Source organism: Vulpes vulpes, chromosome 12 (genome assembly GCF_048418805.1).
Source record: "Vulpes vulpes isolate BD-2025 chromosome 12, VulVul3, whole genome shotgun sequence".
Classification (NCBI taxonomy): Eukaryota; Metazoa; Chordata; class Mammalia; order Carnivora; family Canidae; genus Vulpes; species Vulpes vulpes.
This window is the reverse complement of record NC_132791.1, coordinates 142,227,837-142,250,196: the sequence shown is the minus strand read 5'-3', so window position 1 is coordinate 142,250,196 and position 22,360 is coordinate 142,227,837. Positions and strand designations below refer to the sequence as shown.

The 22,360-nt window shown below is 55.9% G+C and overlaps 1 protein-coding gene and 1 long non-coding RNA gene across 6 annotated transcripts; one reads left to right on the top strand and one right to left on the bottom strand.

Annotated features, from left to right (window-relative positions):
* Positions 1 to 636: 636 nt before the first annotated feature.
* On the bottom strand, positions 637 to 15,086 carry B9D1 (B9 domain containing 1). Of its 5 annotated transcripts, XR_003235985.2 has the most exons (8): positions 14,761 to 15,086; positions 13,009 to 13,077; positions 10,805 to 10,916; positions 6,390 to 6,486; positions 5,415 to 5,477; positions 3,005 to 3,072; positions 2,496 to 2,697; positions 637 to 2,386 (listed from the first exon to the last, which is right to left on the bottom strand). XR_003235985.2 is itself a non-coding variant. In XM_072730508.1 (7 exons), exons 1-7 carry the CDS (start codon positions 14,821 to 14,823, stop codon positions 2,066 to 2,068), a joined length of 927 nt encoding a protein of 308 aa, XP_072586609.1. In that variant the 5' UTR covers positions 14,824 to 14,984; the 3' UTR covers positions 1,023 to 2,065. The 5 variants fall into 5 exon arrangements, 3 of the variants coding, with proteins under 3 accessions (XP_072586609.1, XP_072586608.1, XP_025861381.2); XM_072730508.1 differs by lacking the exon at positions 3,005 to 3,072 and having other exon boundaries at positions 1,023 to 2,386; positions 14,761 to 14,984; XM_026005596.2 differs by having other exon boundaries at positions 2,385 to 2,697; positions 14,761 to 14,984.
* Positions 15,087 to 15,182: 96 nt separating this feature from the next.
* On the top strand, positions 15,183 to 21,304 carry LOC140594735 (uncharacterized). The gene is made up of 3 exons (XR_011995951.1): positions 15,183 to 15,296; positions 15,683 to 15,854; positions 17,413 to 21,304. It is a non-coding gene; the product is annotated as an uncharacterized lncRNA (long non-coding RNA).
* Positions 21,305 to 22,360: the final 1,056 nt, after the last annotated feature.

Below are 22,360 nucleotides of genomic sequence, written 5' to 3'. Positions count from 1 at the left end.
CTCCCCGCCTCCTGGGCACAGAATGCCCTCAGCCTTCCAAGTTTCTAGCCTTTTCCTGCCTTGACTGGGAGAGGCATGGGGCAGCTTTCTGAAGTGACGGTAGCTTTCCAGACTGGGTGTCGGGCACCTGTTGGTTGAAACTCTGCTCGTGGCACACTGGAGACGTACGCAGTTCTGTCCGTGTCAGTGTTGACACCTACAAATACGGAACTCTAGCCGCGTGCGGAACTGTGCAGGAGGAGGTGTAGTGATGGCTGGCATTTATTTTGAAATACACTAAAAACAGGCCAGGTGGAAGCAGGGACAAGAACACAAGTCCGGGCAGATGGCAGGTGTGGAATTGGGGCGGCTGGCGTCCAGCTGGTCACGGTGACCTCATTTCAACTTTTCTGTGTTTAAACATTTTCAGAAGAAAATGATCAAACTGCACCGTGGAAAAGAACGGGAAGAGGGTGAAGCGCTCTGTCAAGGTGCTGGCAGCCCGGGCCCTGCGACCTGACACCAGGCCTGTCAGGATGGGTTTCTGGGCAAGGAAACCTGAGAGTACCTTGAGGGCCCAGTGTCTCCTAGGACCTTAGGTGGGACCACAGTGTCTCTTGGGGCTGGACATGACAGTGGAACAGAGGAAGCCCTTGCTTTTTTAAAGAAATTTTATTTTTTTATTGTTTTAAAGATTTTATATATTTTTTCACGAGGGACAGAGGGGCAAAGGAAGAAACGGGCTCCCTGATGCAGGACTCAATCCCAAGACCCTGGGATCATGACCTGAGCCAAAGGCAGAGGCTCAACCACTGAGCCCTAAGTGCCCCAAGAAATTTTATTTTTTTATTTTTTATTTTTTTTAAGATTTTATTTATTCATGATAGTCACACACAGAGAGAGAGAGAGAGGAAGAGACACAGGCAGAGGGAGAAGCAGGCTCCATGCAGGGAGCCCGACGTGGGACCCAATCCCGGGTCTCCAGGATCATGCCCTGGGCCAAAGGCAGGTGCCAAACTGCTGCGCCACCCAGGGATCCCAAATTTTATTTTTTTAAAGTAATCCCAAGCCCCAGCATGGGGCTCAAACTCACAACCCCCAGATGAAAAGTTGCACACCCCACCCACTGAGCCAGCCAGGCACCCCTCTAGGATGGTTTCTGTTTCCCCATGAGCCCTTCTGCTGAGGTGATGGCTACTGGACACATGAAGAGGAAAGACACAGGGAGTGGAGCTTCTCTAAGATGCCAGCGGAGCTGGCGGAGGAGCGATGGGTCTGCGTGTGGCTGTGAGGGAGCCCTGGCTGCAGACTGAGCAAGGCAGGCCTGGGGCTGGCTGCAGTGATAGTGCTCCAGTCAACTGCTCCCTGTCACAGGGTGAAGGAGATGGAGGGACACAAGGCCCAGCAGTGGAGGGTGTGGGATGAAGGTACCTGTGATGACCCTTGTGAACTCTAAATTGGGCCGGGAGGAAAGGGTTGGAGGGATGATGGGCAGCCCACAGGGTTGGGCGGGGGAGGGCTTGCAGGACCAGGCCGCGAAAGACTCCTGGCTGTGGACCACAGGAAGACCCACAGGGCGGGGAGGGTGATGCTGCTTGGGTGCGGATCTTGGAGACCCAGCCATCACCGGGGACGAGAGGTAGGCGCTGGGATGGGTGGCTGCTGAGGGGTCAGGCCAAGGGCACTAGGGAGGTGGCGAGGAAGAGGGTAGTTGACGGCGGGCTCCTCTGCATGGACCAGGACAGGGTGTCAGGAGGAGACAAAGCCCAAGGGCAAGGGAGGTGGCAGCCAGCCCGGGTGTCCCAGGAGCGAGGAACGCTAGTGAGGGGTGGGGAGCTGCATACGTCACCCCGGGGCCGCAGGGACACAGCTGGGCCAGCAGAGCCCCTGCTGAGGAGGGCTGCGAGGGCCAGTGTGGCTCTCAGCACAGCAGAGGTAGAGGGCACCAACCATTCCGAGGAGGGAGTTAGAATCACAGGACCAGACCACGGGTCCCAGAGCACACGGGGCGTGGGGGGGCTGCGACAGGGGGCCCGAGGAGCACAGAGTCCCGGGGCCGTGGGGATCTGCGTGGGGAGGGCTCAGCTCAGCGGGACTCCTGCTGTGAGGCCAGAAGGCTCGGGTGCCAGCAGCTTCGGGCCTCTGGGAGGGCTTCCGCCCTGTCCTCGGGGCTGCAGGCCTGGGGGCCAGCAGGGGACAGGCTGGGCCCCCCTGCAGCTCCTGTCGCCAAGGAGGAGCGTGTCTGGCTGGAAGAAAGGCCACATGGCCGATAGTGGCGGAGCCAGGCCTGAACCAGACTCACATCCCAGTTGGGCCATCGTGTGGCTCTCGGGACAGCCGTGTCCCCTGAGCAATGCAGGGATGGGGGCAGTGCCAGATGGAGAGGCGGCAGCTCCAGGCCTGGGTTCTGTGAAAAGGTGATGCTTTATTATCAAAATCCGCCCCAGCCCGCCCGAGGCTGCACACCAAGCACATGGATCTGTGGCCGGCTCTCCGGAAGGACAGCCCTGTGTCACCTGAGAGCCGCGGGGCCGGATGCAGTGGTGGTGGTGGTGGCCGTGGCCGGTGTGTGCCTTCACCGGGGGAGGCCCTGTGGTGGGCTGGGCCCTGGGGCGCCCAGCGTGTCGGGAGGCCCAGTGTCGTAGCCCAGCTTCCTCATGTCCTTGGTCACCACGTTGAAGAGGAGAGTGACAAAGCCCTGGGAGTGGACGCGGGTCACTGGGGAGAGGATGCCAGCCATCAGCCAGGCTGCTATGGGGATGGCTCAGCCTCCATGGTCTCTCCTGCCTGGCCCACACCCCCCACCAGGAGGTGGGGGGGGGCCGCACCTGGACAGACAGTGGGGGGAGGGGGTGTGGGGGGTAGGAGGGTGAGTGCTGCTCCGCCGAGAGGCCTGGGGCTGCTCCCACAGTCCACCCAAGTGTCTGGCTGTTCCTTGGCTTGCATCCTGTCCCTCCCAGGCTCCAGCGTGCCCATGGCAGGGACGGGGGTTGGGGTGGGTGATGGTGAGGAGACCAAGCCTTACCTTCCCGGCCTTCCCCCTGAGCCACCACCTTGGGGTCTGTGTACTCGGGCCGCCGTCCCATGAACCAGCTGGTTAGACAGGAGAACCTGGGTGAGCAGATCCTCAACCTGCTGTCCCTCACACCCGAGAACTGGGCTCCCTCCTGGCTTTAGAAACCAGCAGCCCTCCTTCACCCCTGCCCCAGGGCTGGGTCCTGGGCCGAACCTTCCCACGCCAGCTCCCCCTGCTGTGTGTGGCATCACGGAGGCCCGGCAGGCTTCTACTAGGCCTGTGCTGTTCTCGGCCCCCCCATCACAATCACCCACAGCTTGGAGAGAGATGTGGGGCTGGGGGCACAGAGGGGACAGCGGCTGGGTGCGGGCAGCGTGACCCCCTCCGTCCTCCCAGGGAAGGAGGGCCCTGTCCCGGAGTTCAGCATTGGCATCCTTGGGGTGGGTAGAGAGGTCAGCTCTGTGCTCTCCACTTCCCTCTCCATAGTGTGGAATCCAGGACAAGTCACTTGCCACCTCCGAATCCCTGAACCCCAGTTCCTCTCATGTGTACCCAACGGTACTGAGCTCCCGGGGCTCCCAGTGAAGGCACTTGGTCAACTACCAAGTGAAACATCAATCCTACCATTTACAGTTCTCACTCTGAGATTCATGATCCTCTGACCCACAGTCACAGGGGAGGGCTATGGCACTGGGGGCCCCCAACAGGCCCGCTGTCAACCTGCCCCTCCCAGGGGCCCCACTCTGTAACCACCCCCCTTTCAGAGGCTAAGGGCAGTGCAGGCACTTGCCTGAGGCCACAGGCAGCCAGAGCCAGGGCAGCTCCTTCTGGAGCAGCAGCCTCACCTCCAGCGCACCCACTCGAGCCGGAAACAATCTAGGTGCACATTCCTGGCTGGGTGGGCCCGGCAGACTCAGGTGTGCACCCGTCCAGGGGAGGCCGGGAAGGCAGCTGCAAGCAGGGGGCTCCCCGCGGGCACAGAGGTCCCTCTGTGGTCTGTGGAGGTCCCCGCAGTCCAAGAGCAGGCTCTGCCCTGTCTTCTCCTAAAGTGGCCGACCTGGGAGGGCTGGCAGGGCAAGGCCACCCTCCCAATGAGTGCCTGGCACCTTCCCCAACCAGGAGGTCCTCGACTCCACGCTGGAATCTCCCCTTGGCTCAGGCCACCCTGAGCCGCCCCTGGTCCCTAGCTGAGCCCTCCAACCAGGGTACCAGTGCCCACTGGTGCTGCCCACGGGTGGGGTTCTGGCCCCGGTCTGTACTGGACAAAGCAAGGACTGTCCCCTGCTGTCTGCAGGCTGCATGGACAGCCACTAAGGAGGCTCACCTCCAGAGACAGAGGGGGATTGGAAGCTAGGGTTCCAGCCAGGTCGGGGTGGCGGGCCACCACCTCTCTGCCTCAGTTTCTCCATCCAAGGAGTGGAGCTCTCCAAGTCACGGGCATAGGAAGCCAGGCACCCCACAGGTTCTGCCCCGGCCAGCACAGCGGTGTGGGCTAAAGCCCCAAACCCTCCCGTACCCACTGATGGGCACAGCCCCGTTTTCCTAACGGCCCAGCGGGGTGGATGTTGTCCCCTCAAGCTGACACTGGCTCAAGGCACCTTCCCATTATGCTGGCCTCTGGAGGGGCTTCTTGGGGTGGTGGGATTCCCCCCCTTCCAGGCCTCAGAACTCAGGCTTCCTGGGCCCAGGCCCAATGCGGTCCCTGTGCCCAGCAGACCCCTGGCTGAGCCTCACTCCAACACCTTGGGTGGTCCTCAACTTGCCCACATCCAGCTGTGAGCAGAGGGCCCATTCCTGGCTGACCACATGAGGAGCAGTAGTGGCTTGCAGCCGAGCCAAGCTGACAGGAGCTTCTGTACCCAACCTTGGGACAGCCAGCCAGCAAGGGCCGGGCTGGCGGGCCCTTTAAGCTCAGACTCGGATGTGGTAAGAGGCAAGAGGCTCCCTGCCTCTCTTCGCCTTGCTTGCCACCCCTTGGGCCTTGCATGTGATGCTTGCAAAGCCTGGAATGTTCCTTCCCCAGATTGCCCACACTGGCCCTCACTTCTGCTCGACGTTCTGCTCAGATGTGAAACATTTTCAAACAGATGGAAATTGCCCGTCAGGATTATTATTACAGTTCTGTTTGGCTCTTATTGCCATATCCTCCTGTGTCCCACCTCTTTAATATCCTATTATGTGACAGGATTGTCCCCATCTGACAAGACTATTGGCTCTGACACCAAGGCCAGTAACAGGACATAGGGTAAAGGTGTGCAGCCTCAGGCAGCTCCAACAGCGGCTGAAGGGAGCCCTGTGGCCCTGAGAAGCCCCATAGCACCCGTGTCCACGTGTCCCCAAAGACAGTGGCTGGAAGATCCCACAGGGTGACCCGGCGAATATGCCATTGCTCTGCAATGGTGACGTGCAGAAAACTCACCTCGTAAACTTTTGCAGCTTAGATGTGGATTCTGGGACAAACATGGGGATGGTCCTTTTGTGCCTGAAACAAATGTTCTCATGGACAGATGTGCTGAGTAGCAGGAGAGAGATGGAACTTCCCGAGACTCCAGCTAGCAGGAGCACTCAATCAGGCAGGGCCAAGTCTGAGCCAAGGACAGCCTCCCAGGCAGGAGTGCTGTGTGCAGGGGGTGAGGCGGAGGAAACCGGGCCCACCTCGCACAGCCCAGAGTTCGGGGGAGTCTAGTGGCTTTTAAAGGGTCTGGAGGATGCTGAGGTGTCCAAATCCTCTACCATCTGTGATGTGGGCAAAGTCCCTGACCATTCCCTAGACTACTTCCCCCCCTCCCCCAAGTGCAGCCACCTGCCCCCATCTGCCCTCAGAGCCTGGAGTCCCGCCCCTCCCTGCCCCAGCCCTCCTCTACACTTGCCTTCCCTCACATCTTGCACTTTCCATCTCAGCAACAATACTCAGGGCATCTGGCTGTTCTTCCATCTCCCTCCACCTTCTCCAGACAAACTCCTGACCTCTGTGCCCCAGATACCCTGTGTCTACACTGGTCACTGTGCTTCGCACAAGACAGCCGCATCTCTCCATCTGTGGGGGCTCCCAAGGAAGGGCCCAGGTGGTCACACAGGATGCCAGCAGGGCCGGGCACAAAGGGGCACTTGGGGGGCAGGGGGCTCGTGGGACAGAGCCGGGGAGACACAAGAGGAGCAGACTGAGCATCTGAACCATAATCGCAGACCGCCTATGCACTCTGCAGCTGGACCCAGTGCTCCCTCCTGGGGCCTCCGACACCCCCCCACCCAGCCTGCCCCCCAAGCCGAGCTGCCCAGGCCCCTGGGGACCACAGTGCACTCCCAGCCCCGCTGGGGGTGCCCTAGTCCTAAGCCAGATGGCCCAGCAAGGGCTGGACTGTGGCCCAGGGGCCAGGTCAGAGCCACCACCTACCTGCCGGGTGAGAAAGGCACATGCACTGCCCCGTAGCCTCGGACCACATCATTCCCAAACACATCTGGTCCATACACACTGAGCACGATCTGTGGCCCTTGGGAAACACAAGACAGGGGGTCAGCAGGTGGGGAAACTCGGGGGAAGGCAGGGTACAGAACAGGGATGGCCTAGGGGCGGTGGGCTGCACAAGGGGCAGGGGTGGGCGTGGGACACCCCCCTTCTCCCTGGAGGGCTTCTGCTGATCCAGAATCTGGGGAGGTGGGTGGGGATAGCAGTGGGGGGCACATCCTGCCAGCTAGGCCCCCTGCTCAGCCCGGATGCCCAGGGAGTCACAGGGCCAGGATGCTGTGCTGATCCTGTACCTTGACAAATGCAGGGAGTACCCCCGAGGGCACTCTGCTTCTCTATTCAAGGCACAGGGACCCAGCTGGGAAGTGAGCAAAGGGCCACCTCTTGGGAGCCTCCTTTCTGATGGGGTGGGGAGGGGGTCAGTTTCCAGCGCCTACTGCATGGGCTTGTGGGCCAGAGCAGCTGACTTCGGGGTTCTGTGGGAGAGGTCAGAGGGGAAGACAGACATCCCATGCACTTTCCCTTAAGTTATCATGCCAATCACATGCGTTCCCTGTAAACACTGAGGTACATGAGGTCCTTTCCTCTGGGTCAGTATATTAGTCCTCTGAGCATAGGGGAGAAACCACTTCCCGGGTGACAGGTGAGGCGGGGGAGGCCCAGGAAGCCATCCTGCCAGGCTGACCCTGCAGTCTAGGACAGGCCTCAGGCAATCACCTCCCCTCCCAGCCTCCTGGTTCCCTCCCCCCTAAAACCTGGAGATTAGCGAGGCTGCAAAGGGGGTGCTCAGCAAGTGTCAGGGACAATAGGTGTGTGTCCTTCCCATCACTCCCCCTCCCCCAGAGGCAGCCACTGTTTTGACTTGATGAAAGCACTGCTTTTAACGCTTCCCTGCCAAAGAATGCATCCCAAACACAGATTTGGTTTTATCCTTTTTAAAGGAAAGATTTTATGTATTTAATTTTGAGAGTGAGAAAGAGCAAGTGAGCTAGCAGGGGGAAGGGCAGAGGGAGAGGGAGAGAATCCCAAGCAGACTCCACACTGATTGTGGAGCCCAATGCGGGGCTTGGTCTCAGGACCCTGAGATCATGACAGCAGACACTTAAGCTAATGAGCCACCTAGGTGCTCTGGTTTTACCTATTAAAAAAAAAAAACAAAAAAACTTTATACAGATGGAATCATACAGTCTGTGTATTGGTATCCAGCTTCTTTAGTTCAATATGTTTGGGAGATTCATTCAAATTGTGTTGTGTATGAGATGTCACTTTTTTTTCAGTGCTAGAGAACATGCTAGCTATGGACAGACCACGAGGACATGGTTCACTCCTGTGCCGATGGACATGTGGGTAGTTTCTCCTTGGGGGGCCCCCGGATGGTGAGACTATGAACTCTCTGCCACTCTGCTGAAGCTCTTGCCCCATGTGTGCACATGTTTCTGCTGGGCATGCCTATCCACACAGGGTATGCATACATTCGGTCTGAAAACAGAACATGGAGTTGTCTTCCAAAGGGCTCAGGGGGCGCCTGGGTGGGCTCAGTCAGTTAAGTGTCTGCCTTTGGCTCAGGTCATGAACTCAAGTCAGGGTCCTGGGATTGAGCCCCATATCTGGCTCTACACTTAGCACTGATTCTGCTTGTCCCTCTCCCTCTGCTCTTCTGCTCACTCTCTCAAAAAAAAAAAAAAAAAAAAAAAAAAAAAAAAAAAAGTCCTCCCTTACTTGATATCATGGCTCTAGTGTTCTATGCTCTCTTCCTAAAGTTTTCCTGCCATCCACCTAGAACTGACTTTGGTGGATGTATGGTACAAAGCAGGGCTTAAGTTTCACGTCCTGTGCATATCCCGTGGTCCCAGCACCGTTTATCAACAGGATCCGCTTTCCCTTCCTGCCTCCCAGTGCCCTTTCTCAGGAATCACCTGTCTACACAGGCTTAGGTCTAGCTCAGAGCTCTCTTTGGATCATTTGCCTATCCTTGGGCCTAAACTACATTGTCTTCGTTATTCTGCCTTATAACTCATCTGAAGTTCGATATGTAGTACAAGTTACATTTTGATATTATTGTGAAGAATTTCTTTTTAAAATATCACTTTTAGGGGCACCTGGGGGCAGTCCCTGCTCAGCGGGGAGCCTGCTTCTCCCTCTGCCCCTCACCCTACTCATGCTCTCTCTCAAATAAATGAAATCTTAAAAATAAAATACCATTTTGAATCACTTTTTATGGACAAGAGAATACATATCCTATTCATTTTTATACAAAAAGCCACTGGTTTTTTACTATTTCATATCGGGCATTCATGCCAATTTATTATTTCTAGTAACTTATCTGTAGGTTATTCTGCAAATTCGACACACATAATGCCACCTATGAAAAGCAACAGTTTTATTCTTCCTAATTCCTATGCTTTTGTTTGTGGTGGTGGCAACAAGGAAATCTTTCACCATTTCACTTAGAAAAGGTGATGTTTGCTCTAAGTTTTTTGTAGACAGTCTTTATCCAATTAAGAAAGTCTCTTTCTACAAGTGCCTGGGTGGTTCAGTTGGTTGGGGTCCAACTCTTAATCTCAGCTTAGGTCTTGATCTTGGGGTCATGAGATAAGGCCCTGAGTTAAAAAATAAAAGTTTCCTCTATTCCTAGTTTTCTAAGTGTTTATCATGGATAGATGTTGAGTTTTATCATGGTTGCTTCATTATGGGGATGATTATGACTTGCCTTCTTTTAAAGCACTGAATCACGTTGGTTGATTTCAGATATTATATAAGCTTTGTACCTCTAGAATAAACCATTCTTGTTACATCCCTTTTACACCCTGCTAGATGTGGCTTATGATTATTTAGTTTGGGGGGTTTTGCAACCATGTTTCAAGGTCTGGAATGATCCGGAGCTGGGCTGCTCCCACTTCTCCCTTCCTCCCAGGGTGCAGCAAGCACTTCGAGGTCTTGGACCATTTTCCTGATTCTTGTGCCTCGAGCCCAGAGCAGGTGTCAAAAGCCTCGATCAACCTCTGGATCACCTCTGGTGGAGTCAGATAATTCTCCAAGGGGCAATGTGAGTGAGACCACATCTCTAGATTTTTGTTTTCTCCTAGATCTTGGCTGGGGAAATCTCCAATACTTTGCTGGCTCTCTGATGCCTTCAAATAGTTGTGTTTGTTTTCACTTTTTATTTTTGAATATTTTATTTATTTGAGAAAGAGTGAGAGCCAGAGATATCACAGAGGGTGGGGAGGAGGAAGCAACAGACTCACCACTGAGCAGAGAGCCCAATGTGGGGCTCAATCCCAGAATCCTGAGATCGTGACCTGAGCTGGAGGCAAATGCTTAACTGACTGAGCCATCCAGGTGCCCGTGTTTTCACTTTTTAATACTATATTCGCCTCTCCTAGGCTTCCTCAGCAGCAGGAGACTAGGCCATAATCTAGTCCTGCTCCAGGAAACCTACGGAAGCATTCTTACTTGTGGATAATGACAAGATGGCAGTCTCAGCCCAGGAGGACCTCCAGGCAGCCCCTGTTCCAGACCCCCCACACCCAGTAAGCCTCGACCCCAAACTACATGCCGCAGAAAGGTCCAGACTATGAAATCAGACGGACCTGAAATCCAATCCATGCTCAGCTACTAGATAGAAGGCCAAAGGCAAGTGATGTCACTTTTTTTGCATCAGTTTCCAGATGTGGAAAAAGAAACCAAGAGCAATCTATCCACCACATAGGATTAGGAAACTAGGATAAGAGCACATGGGGTGAGTATTCACAGCCCCTCTGGAGCTAACCCAGGCCTTTACATGCAGTAGGCGCTTATTAAGTAAGAGTGAATGATAACTACCAGGCAAGACACACAGTAAACACTGCAAGCAAGGAGGGTTCTGGGGAGGAGGTCAGGGATGGCAGAGGGAACAGCACAAACCAAAGCTCAGAGAGGCGGCTCAGGGGTGTGCACAGGAGGTGCACATGGCTTTGGTTTGGCTGGAGCACAACACGTAATGGCAGGTTGAGGGCCACCAGGGTCAGGCCTGCCGGCTGGACTACAACATCCCAGACCCAGGCTCTGCCTTCCCCCGGCACAGAGGCTGGAGCCTCACCTGACACCCCCTGAGCTTCCTAAAGGTCAGCTCCACCACCAGTCCATGAGCTGGGGTGGGGGTGGTGGGGGGACATGGAAGGAAATAGCCAGGTGGCAAGAGAGCACATGATGATGCTGGTACACAAGGGCCCAGGAATTGGGCAGAGAAGAGCTGAGAGAGGACAGTGGCGGCAGGATAAGGCCCAGCTGGCCCTGGGGGTGCCTCCCCGACCCGGTCCTTGCTGGGGCGGTGGGGGAGGAGGGGGCAGGCCCTGCAGACTCACAGCCATAAGGGTTGGTGCTTTTAAAGGTGACATCGATGGGGAAGTTCCACACCAGCGCTCGCCGCACATCTTGGCTCTTGGATGTGATCTGTGAGATGCCCTCCTCCAGACCCTGTGAGGACAGTGACTGTGACACTGCCTGCTAATGATGCTGGCGCTCCAACTGCCACACCCCTGCTCTTACCTCGGTGGCCAGGTGGGAGGGCTGGTTTTCTCCCTGTCTTCTGGCAACACACTGTCTTCCGCATGACGGGGACTCAGAGCTAATGGAACAGCTCCTAGGTGTCTCCAGCTTTTATTTGGAGCCAGACGACCTGGAGAGCTGCCTGGGTGTGGGTTCTGGAGTTCCCGTCCCCTCAGCTGAGGAACTGGCCCCGGCAGGTTGTTCCCTCTTCCAGCACAGGTTCCCCAGACCTTTCACATTGGAGCCTGTGTGCCTACGATTCTATCAAGAAACTGTGCCAACTTGGCTTCTTCCTCCACCCGCCAACCCAGTTGGAGCTCCCCTGCTGAGCAAACTCCTTGATCAAGCCGTCCATACTCACTGGCTCCAGCAGCACCAGTGACCCCAACGTTGCTCTCTCTGTGGACAGTTCTCTGTCCTCAGTTTACCTGACTCTACAGCAGCACTGGACACAGCTGGTGGCTTTCTGACGCACTCCCCCTGGGTGGATTCTGGGACACCATATGTCTGACTTTGGGTCTTTCCTCCTCACAGCGGTGGGGGAGGGGGCTCTCAATGTTGCTGTCACCACTTCCTCCTTCATGTGGAAGCGTCGTGGGGCTGATTCCCAAACCTGCATCCCCAGTCTGGTCCCCATCTCGGGCCTCCAGGGCAGCATGGCCCCACCTCCACTGCTGACCCTGCACCTCCCCCCGGGTATCTGGGGGGAAACCTCAACCTCAACACATGCCAGGCTGAGCTCTGGAAAGTTCTCCCATAACTGCTCTACCCAGTCTTCTCACCGAATGGCAGTTCTGATCCCAAGAGCCCAGGCTAAAAAGCTTGGTATTATTCTTAACTCTTTTCTCTCACACCTCACATCTGTCCAGGAGGGAACCCTGTTGTTTCCATCTTCAAAATATACTGGAAATTCAACTGCCTGTCACCCCCACCCCACCCATGGCTGCGCCTTGTCTGCGCGCTGTCTTCACTCCTCTGTTTCTGGTAACAATCCTTGGTCTCTCTGCTTTGGCCCTTGCTTCCCATCTACTCTGAACACAGAAGCCAGGATGCTATGGAACACACAAGGGGGGTCACTTTGTCTCTGTCCCAGACTCTCTGAGGGGGTCCCATGTCTGAGTGAGGCCGTGGTTCTTTTACTGACTCACTGTGTCCTACAAGGCCTGTCCCATCCTCAACCCCCCTGCTCCATCTCCAGCCACTCTCATCCCTGCTCATGTGCTTCACTGGCTACACAGGCCTCCTCCCTGTGCCTTGGGCATGCTGGGCACGCCAGGCACACCAGGCACGCTCCCACTTCAGGGCCTGTGCACCTCTGCCCTTTCTTGTTGTTATTGTTTTTTACCTCTGCCCTTTCTGCCTGCACAATTCTCCCTACGGACCTCCATGTGGCTTGTTCCCTTCCTGCCTTCACCCTTTACCCAAAGTTACCATCTCAGGGAGGCCTTCCCTGGCCACCTTACCTAGACTCCAGCTTCTCTCTACCCTCCATTCCTCCCTTCCTGACTTTACTCTGTCCCCGGCACTTTTTCCTAGAACATATTAGAACATCAGTACTTATTGTCTACCTCACCCCACGAAACTGGGACTCTGGCCTGGCTGTCTGTGGAGACAGATTGCTCTGAGGCCGGTCTTGCAAGCAGAGCTTCTATTCGGCCTCTTGACTTCCCAGAGTCCTCCTCATGGGCTAGGAGAGGGACAGAGGACCTACCGCCCAGATACTTCCAGGCTGGCCCTCGGGGGCCTGTGCTACCCACACATTCCTCTTTGCTGCCAAGTGCAAGTTCCCAGGACAGGGTGTGTGAGCGACCACAGCTTTGATCAGGAGCCTGAAGGTGGCTGCATTCTCTGCTCCAGCTTTACCAGGAACAAAGTCATGTTTGGAACCCCCTGAGCTCGGTGTCTACCTTTCAACAGTTTCTGAACTGGAAGACGAAGGGGTATGGTGGACATCGACACCTTCAGAAACCCCATTAGGCATGGAGGCTGTGAGGGAGGGAGGCCCAAGAGCCCAGCTTACCGCCGTGGGGGCCCAGTCCTGGCCGTACACAAAGCAGTACTTGCAGTAGAGATCATCATACTCAGGAAACTGTAGGAAGAAGCACACACAGGTTCTGTTTACAGGGATTGGGGGGGGGGGGGGAGGCACCGCGGTGGCTAGCTAAGGGTAGCCAATAGGGATGCTGACACTGGGTGCCTGGGGTAGAGTCTAAGAGACAGCCGGGGATGGGGACACGGAGCTCAGTGGAAGGGTTGGGGCCTGAGATGTGGGAGTCCAAGGGACAGTCCCAGGCTGCAACCACCCTTGAGCCTTTGCCCAGGCTCCACCTTGTCTGACATGCCCTTCCCATTCCTTTTTTTTTTTTTTTTTAAGATTTTATTTATTTATTCATGACAGACACAGAGAGAGAGAGAGAGGCAAAGACACAGGCAGAGGGAGAGGCAGGCTCCATGCAGGGAGCCCAATGTGGGACTCAATCCCAGGTCTCCAGGATCACGCCCTGGGCCGAAGGCAGGCACTAAACCGCTGAGCCACCAGGGCTGCCCTGCCCGTCCCATTCCTCCATCTGGCAAACTCCCTTTCATCCTTCAAAACGTTCTAAGGTCCACCCCACCCCCAGCTCTGTCAGCTCCTGGTCCTTCCCTCCACCAAAGCTTTGATGCCTTCTTTATTTCTGTCAACCCTGTTTGACTGTTGAGGAGGGAACAAGTGCAATGACCTTTCTGTGTCCCCCAGAGCCTGGCACAAGGGGGCATAGAAGAGATCTAGGGAACGTTGCCGAAGTGAAAGGATGCTATCAGGACATGAAGTATACACAGGGCTGGAGCTCAAGGCCTGGAGAGAGGGAGGGTCCCAGAACTGAGCAGGAGGCACAGTGGGAGTGGCATGGGTGCTGACAGAGCAGAGAGGCATGATCCAGCCCAGCCAAGGGCCCCTAATGGGACAGAACTGAAGAAGGGAAGGCAGTCTTGGACACTAGGCCAGGGGCAGGTGGACAGGGTGGGAACACGGGAGCATTATCCCGATGAAACAGGGAGGCAAACCAGAGACCTAGTAAGAGGTCCTGGCAGAGCTCTGCCCAAACCATCTCACTTAATCCCCACAATACAATAAATACCATCTTCCAACAGCCTGGAAGGGTAACGAACCAAAGTTTTGGTGTCAGGCAGACCTGGGGTCAAATTTCAGCTTTGCCACTCCTTTTGGGCAAGTGTTCCCATCTGTAGAATGGGGATGCTAGTAACACCCACTTCACAGGGTTGTGGTGAGGGCTGAATGCGCAGTGCTGGGCACCGAGTCCGCCACACGGCGAATTCGTGGTGCACTTATATACATAGAAATACGACAAATGGGTCTCCCCAAGTGTAGGCGATGGAGAGCAGCGTCCGCGTCGGTCAGACCCGACAGACCCTCCCCGGACTTCTCCACCACCCCCGTCGTTGGCGCACATTCACCAGATCGCCTCCATTCTAACCCAAATGCAAGGACCTCAGGGTTCAGAGTGCAGAGCGCTGGGGGGCCGAGGCCCAACAACCCGGGCGAGTCTCCGCTCCTCCCCTTCCACCCGCGTTAGGCTCCCGCCCGGGACTCAACGAAGCGGACACGAGCAGAACCAGGGCTCACAGGCCTGGTCTCTCAAACGCTGGTTCCCCGCCCCCGCCTGACCGGACAGACGCGCCTCTCCGGAGCCACGCAGCAGCCCGGGAGGTGGCGGGACGGGCCCCCGCGGGTGACTGGGGGGAGGGCGGGCGGGGGTCCCCGGCCGCTCACCTGGGCACTCTCCACCTGCCCGTTGACCATGAGTAGGAAGACGCTGGGGCCCGCGGCCGCCATGGCAGGGCTGGGGGCGCAGGAAACGACTCCCGCCGCGCGCGGGGCTGCTAAGAGGTGCCGGGTTGCCCTGGAAACCGACGGCGTGGCGCGTGGGACACATTTCGTGGGAAGGCACCTTCGCGAAAGAAGGCACGGGTGCGGCAGTGCGCAAGCGCAGCCGGCGGTTGGGGGCGGGGCTGGGGCGGAGCTCCGCAGCCCCACCCGTCTCCGGGGAAGCTGGAACGGTCCGCCGGCGGTGTAGAACCTAGGCGCGCCGCCCGATCGGGTCACACCCGCAGGGTCGCGTGTCCACTCTGCCCCGGCCGCGCCGGCCCCGAAGGGCGGAGGCGCGCCCTGACTCCGGCCGGCCGGAAGCCAAGTGGGGCCCATGCCCTCCGCCGCGAGATGGCGCTGTGGCGCTACCGGGAGGACGGCGGCGGGGACGCGCGGAGGGGAGCCTGCGCGGTGCAGGTGGATCGCCGCCGCGAGCGGAGGTGACGCGCGCGAAGGCCGCCAGTCAGGCCGGGGCTGGGCCGCCCGGTTGGGGACTGCGGCGGGTCAGGGGGTGCCCCCCTGGGGCTTTGAGGCCCCTGTCCCCCACCAAAAGTTCATGAAACAAACTGGGGAGGGCCTCAAAAAACCGAGTTACGGCTCCTCGGTGTGAAAGGGGGAAACGGAGGCCCACGGAGGAGCAGCACCTGGCATCCCAGTCTTCCAGCCGTCGGAGGAAGACTGAGCCAGAACCCACGGCACTGCCAGGTTAACCCCCTGGCCGCCCCGAGGGGGTCGTAGCTTCGGTTAACACGTCGATCCGGTTCGTCTTAGCACACACTGTGGTTTGTATTTGCACATTGATCACTATCCTGACTCCCCTCTCTAGACAGCCCGCTGTTCCATGAGCCCAGCGGCCACGCGGATCTTGAGTTCTAGTTCCCTGGCACATGGAAGCCCTGGTAACAGTGCTGGATGAATGAATAATTGAATACATGGCCACTACTCCGAGAGGAAGCAGATTCCCAGGGGAGGTGGCTGGGCCACAGTCACAGCAGCAGGTAAGTCGCCAAATCAGCATTCACATCCAGGACCAAACAGGCTAAAGAGCCTCACTGCCTCCTCTGTCTGGTCCCAGGCCAGGTTGTCAAAAGTGGCATTAGAGACCTTATCTCTGATCCAGGAAGGGATGCACAGGTGTCTAGACTTCCAGGAGGCCATGCCCCCAGCAGGGACCCCAGGGGGTGTCCCACAGTAGCCAGCTGCTAGCTTGGAAGCAGACCAGGGGGGCTCCCTTCAGACACCTGTGCAGGAGAGGGAGGGAAGAGTCAAGGCCAGCCTGGACCACTGACCTCTTCCGGAAAGCTGAGCAAGGATAACTGATTAGGGGAGGGGGCTATGGGTAGTCTGATGGGAGATGCTGAGGCTGAGGAGGCCAGATGGGTGGGGGCCCCACCACAACAACACACACAGCTAGAGTGTAGGTCTGCTCTCCAGGGACTTGGTCATACTCCCTTCCCCCACTCCTCACACCTTCTTTCCACTTAAAATGCTTTCTCCCACAAATTCTACCTGTCTTTACTCCTTGTCACTTTTGAAGCTCAGTATTATACAAAAGTCACTTTTCAGCAGAATGATTGTGATTATCAAGTAAACAGGGGCTTCTAGTGGTTTAAAACCCAGCTATGTCAGGGGCGCCTGGGTGGCTCAGTCGGTTAAGCATCTGCCTTCAGCTCAGGTCATGGGGTCCTGGGACCGAGCCTGGTGTCGGTCTCCCTGCTCAGTGGGGTCTGCTTCTCCCCCCAACCCCCTTACCCACTCATGCTCTCTTTCTTTCTCTAATAAATAATTTTTAAGAAACCAGCTATGTCAAAGCCTACCCTACATTCAAGCAGGACCTAAAGGGGGAGTCTCCCCAAGGGGTGGGAAGCTCCTAATCAGGCATGCACATTAGCCATCCAGCCAGGCAATGTGGAATGGGAGACCCCAGGTAGGATGGGAGGATGGACAGGCCTAGCTCTACAGAGTCTGGTGGCCTCAGGAAGGACCGCAGGGGAGGGGGCGCCTCAGTGGGGCTTGGTCAGGACCCAGCTGGAATCCTTACCACCAGTTCAGGTGGGCCCGCTGGGGGGCTTTGTGCACTGGGAGCCCTCAGGCAGGCTGACCTTCAGGTCAGGACAGTCAGGGTGGAGGTGAAAGGTGTCTTTGCAGGTGTGGGTGTGCGGTGGCCTCAGCGGGAATGTAGAGATCTGCTCGGGGAGGGTGGGGAGGGGGGTCACGGATGGGCAGACGCTCAGCCAGGACCAACATCCAGCAGGTTGGCACCATTTCCTGCCCTGCCAGTTGTTGGCATGCTGCAGAATTTCCCTCTCTGGGGGCACCTGGGTGGCTCAGTGGTTAAGCGTCTGCGTTTGGCTCAGGTTGTAATCTTGAGGTCCTAGGATTGAGTCCTGTCAGGTTCCCTACAGGGAGCCTGCTTCTGCCTCTCCCTCTGTCTGCAGCTCTGCCTGCTTGTGCGTTCTCTCTCTCACTCTTTCAAATAAATAAATAAAATCTTAAAAAAAAAAAAAAGCAGTTCTTGGAATACTTACATGTTTTCATGCTTTTTCCTCTGTCCAGCACACCATCTCCTCTCTGCCCGCCTAGAGAACTCCTATTCAACCTTCAAAGCCCACCTGTGTGAAGTCTTCTCTGAACTCCTCTCCCCATTGCCTTACCATGTTCCTCCTCGGGGAGATATCCTCACCTTCCTGCCCAGAAGCCCATTGTAGTCAGGGTATCCAGCTTTGCTTCCTTTCTTTCAAGACAGGGAACTCACTCTTTACTAAGGCAGCTGGGTCTCCGTTAGGTGCCCCACCCTGTCATTCTGGCTCCACCTTCAGGATCTTTAGGGGTAAGGCTCCATCCACAGGGAGCTCCTCCCTGCAGGCCAGACACCCCAGTTCCCATCACCATCTGTATCCTGCACCCACATTCCTGTGACTAGAAGTCTGGGTTGCCAGTTTTAAGAACTTAGACTCTCAGGCCTTCAAGGGATCGGTGGCCCCAGCTCTTTCCCTCCCTTTCTGTTTCCAGCCCCTGCCCGCAGCTCCTTACCAGCAGGCAGCAGCCCCAGCAGAGGCAGTGTTTGTCCAGGGGGCCCTGGATCTCGTCCCCGCATCCCCACTCCTGGTCTGACCTCCTTCCTGTCACCCCAGGCCATTTAGCCTCTCCAGCGCCCCTACCTCACCAACCCAAACAGGGCCCACGTCACCTGGCAAAGGGGAACTGGCCTGGGGAAGAGGGAGCTGCCATGGCAGGGCCTGCAGGGGGCAGATGTCCTCTTACAGACCTAGGCCCGGCCAGGTGACCCAGGGACTCAGACCCTACCCCACCTCCAGTCTCCGGTGACCCAGAGGGCAGCTGGCCAGAATTCACAGCAGCAGTGATACTCCCTCCCTCTCTTGACACCTCATGGAGCTCTGAGGCACCCACACTGAGGGCCTCCACGGCCACTCCGCAGGAGCGGGGCACTGGAACCCCATTTCCAACAGTTGAGGTTCAGAGGAGTGAAGTGACTTGATGAGAGGGGTGTATCGGAAGACAAGCTGAATTCAAACCACGGTCCCCGTGACTCCGAGCGCCACGTCCTTCCTCTCCTCGCCCTGACAGGTGCTCCTTCCTGGGCCCAGCTCTGGCTCCTCAGTGGGCGGCCACGCTGGGAACGCTGTGGGCTCCCCGCCACGTGGGGCAGAGGCCAGACCGGCGCCATCCCCTGCCCCCCAGCCTCGCGGGAATGCACCCCCTCACACACACCGCCTCTTTTTCTTCATCTTTTTTTTTTTTTAAGATTGTATTTATTTATTCATGAGAGACAGAGAGAGAGGCAGAGACACAGGCAGAGGGAGAAGCAGGCTCCATGCAGGGAGCCCGATGCGGGACTTGATCCCTGGACCAGGATCACGCCCTGAGCCCAAGGCAGCTGCTCAACCACTGAGCTACCCAGGCATCCCCACACACCGCCTTCTTACAAATTATATGTATTTATGTTTCATTGAGGTGAAATTCACATAAAGTAACCATTTTTAAAAATTTTTATTTATTTGAGGGAGAGAGCGTGCACGCACATACAAACAACAGGTGGGGAAGAGCAGCGGGAGAGACAAGCAGACTCCATGCTGAGCCCGATGCGGGGCTGGATGCCAAAACTCAGATCATGACTGGAGCCGAAATCAAGTTCAGACACATAACAGGCTAAGCCCCCCAGGTGCCCCTAAAGTAACCAGTTTTAAGCTATAACTCAGTGCATCCCAGTTTTCTTTCCACATGCTGTTCATTTTTTTTTTAAAGATTTTATTTATTTATTCATGAGAGACAGAGAGAGACACACAGAGAGAGAGAGGCAGAGACACAGACAGAGGGAGAAGCAGGCTCCCTTCAGGGAGCCCGACGCGGGACTCGATCCCGGGTCCCCCAGATCACGCCCTGGGCTGAAGGCGATGCTAAACCTCTGAGCCACCCGGGCTGCCACGCTGTTCCTTCAAGCCTGGAGTATCCCTCCCACCTTTGCTGCCTGAAAGCCTCTTACTGAATAACTTCAAGGTCCAGATGAAGGTCCCCTCCTTCAGCCTGCCTTTCTTCTGTGCTCTGCCCCATGCTGCTCCAGGGGCTTTCTCTGGAGCCCTCAGCCCCTCAGCCACAGCCCTGCCATGAAGAGGCTATGGTCCAGCTGGGTCTGCTGGACCACACTGAGAACTGCGTGAGCACCCATGGACAGAGGGCACATTGGAACACTCACTGATTTTTGAATGACTGCATGAGCGAGTGAATGAGTGCAGGTCTTTGGGGGACCCTTTGGGGGGAGCTGGAGCCTTAAGGGCCAGAGCTGAACTTTCAGGTTCCAGCCAGAGAGAGGATGTAGGTTCAAGTCCAGGGGAGCGGGGGTGTAGGGAGAAGACTCACGACAGGATAATCGGGTCTGGGTCTGGGCCAGAGCCCAACATAGAGTATGGGGCCTCAGTTTCCATCTCCAGCCTATCTCCAATTTTCAGTGTGACCCTAGGCAAATCATTGCCCTACTCTGGACCTCAGTGTCTGCATTAGTAAGAGCAGGGCAATGCCTGGACTATCTCATTCTCCTGTTGAGTCATCTGAAGGCTGGGATTGCGGGTGGCAGTGGGGAATCCCTGGCCTCTCCAAACCTGGCTCAGGGACCGGGCATGCTCTCCTAACCTCTCAAGTTCAAGGTTGGAAGAATCTGGAATGGCTTCTTTCAGGAGTTAACCAGTAGGAGGAGCTGGAGAGAAGTGAGTCAGGCAGTCCTGGGTTCTAATCCAACCTCTACTAGACTCTGTAATCCAGACAGTCCAAAACCGACAGCATGGCTCAGCTATGTCATCAGGAACCCAGGTTACTTCTGTCCTCCTGCTGTACCTTCTCAATATATGGCTTTGGTTCTCATAACCACAGATGGCTGACTTGGCTCCCAGGACAGTGCTGTGTTCTGGGCCAAAGAAGGGGTGAAAGACAAGGGGGCCCCAGAAAGGTTTTATGTAGGATGGGATACCTTCTACAAACCCACTGATTGGATGATGGCTCTCATACACACCCCATTAGCCAGAACGGCTTTAGGAAAACACAACAAGCATGGAAATAAGGAAATAATGGAGCTGGCTTCGCCTCAGGCAATTGTTGAGGATGAGGGTGGCATTTAGAATACTGAAACTCTCGTGGGTGCACCACCCCATGCAATCTGATGCTCAGTTGATCAAAACATACCCAGCCAACCTGCCTGGACACCTGCTGATGGGCCGGACTGCTTCATGCCAGCAGAATGCCAGCCTGGGTTGTAGGTGTCTGGATCCATAGTTATCTGATTTTCTACTGCTTTGTTTTCTTTTTTTAATTAAAAAAAATATTTTATTTATTTATTCATGAGAAACACACAGAGAGGCAGAGACATAGGCAGTGGGAGAAGCAGTCCCACTGCTTCTGCTCGGTCCCTGCAGGGAGCCTGATGCGGGACTTGATCCCTGGACCCCAGGATCACAACCTGAGCCAAAGGCAGCCGCTCAACCACTGAGCCACCCAGGTGCCCCTTTCTGCTGCTTTAAAGACAGCTGGACAACTTTGTCACCTCAGGTGACTTTTCAGGTGACACTATGTAGGTCAAAGAAAGCCCATTTGTGGCTGTTGACGTTTAGTGCCTCGTCTTTGGGTGGTGCTGTGGCATATGTTCCCTCACTAGCTTGTGGGAGGGGCAGCAGGTGCTGGTTGCCCTTTGTGGTCCGGGCACCACTCTTTCCCTGCGCCCTCACCCCCCAGTATCAGCCCAGGAGGGAGGGGGAGGAAGGAGAGGGAGAGGAGCCAGGAAATGTGGGAGAGGCTCCCTGGCAAGAGAGAGTGCTGAGAATGAAGAGACTCTAGGATGACATCACTTTTAAATAAACCAAAGTCACCAAGGCTGGGAAAGGGGACAACAGATGGATGATTTTTTTGTTTTTTAATTAAAGTGTCCCAGATGACAAAGCCATGCAAGTGTCTCTATGCAGTGCCTGAGAAGAATCTAAGCAGAGCCTTCCTCTACTTGATGAAAATTTGGGATTTTTAAAAATGCTGGTAGGGGAACCTGGGTGGCTCTGTCGGTTGGGCGTCTGTTTTTGGCTCAGGTCATGACCTCAGGGTCCTGGAATCAAGCTCCACATCGGGCTCCCTGCTCATCGAAGGGAGGGGGGGTCTATTTCTCTCTCTCCCTCTGCCCCTCCCTCTGCCTGTGCTCAGGTGCTCTCTCTCCTTCTCTCTTTTTTTTTCTATCAAATGAATAAATAAAACCAAAATACAAAAAAACAAATGCCAAGGTCATGAGAGCCAAGAGTTATGTCTCACTCAGTAGGTATTTACTGAGCAGTTCTTGTGTGCCAGGCACTGTGCTGGGTGCTGGGGATGAAGGTGAAGACAAGACAGACACATCTGCTGCCCTCATGGATGGACTTCCTGGTGGGGGTGGGGAGGGGAGACAACAAAACAGCTATTCACCAGACAGAAACAGTGCAAGGAGGGAAAAAATCAAGCAGTGTAAAGGGCTGGAGAGTGAGAGGGTTATCGTAGACAGGTGCATAGGGAAGGCCTCTCAGAGGAGGAAAGTTGGAGCAAAGCCCCCCAGAGAAGGGAAGGGGTGAGTCATGCAAGGACCTGGGAATGAGCACTTCCAGACAAAGCACAGTCTGTGCAAAGGCCCTGAGGTGGAATACATTTGAGGAACAGAGAGGCAGCCTGGAGGCTGCTCGCACTGACTTGCATTGAATCACAAGAGACAACTGTGCACAACTCTGCCTTAAGGGATGACATGTGGGTAGCTTGAAATCAGCCATAGGCGGAGTGTTTACACCACAATGTAAATTGCTAAATGGTAAAATCAGTGCTTTAGATTAAAAAAAAATTTTTTTTAAGGCTCTACAACCATGAGGGAGCCCAACATAGGGCTTGAACTCACAACCCTGAGATCAAGGCCTGACCTGAGGGACACCTGGGTGGCTCAGATCATGATCCTGGGGTCCTGGGGATCGAGTCCTACATCGGGCTCCCCGCA

Bases quoted from the DNA above. Each gene is read 5' to 3' on its own strand.
- B9D1 (XM_072730507.1), bottom strand. From the start codon at position 14,823: ATGGCGGCCGCGGGCCCCAGCGTCTTCCTACTCATGGTCAACGGGCAG. The intron at 13,078-14,760 runs GTGAGCGGCCGG...TTCTTCCTACAG, and splicing joins GGCAGGTGGAGAGTGCCCAG to TTTCCTGAGTATGATGATCT. The intron at 5,478-6,389 runs GTAGGTGGTGGC...CATTTGTTTCAG, and splicing joins GTGCCTTTCTCACCCGGCAG to GCACAAAAGGACCATCCCCA.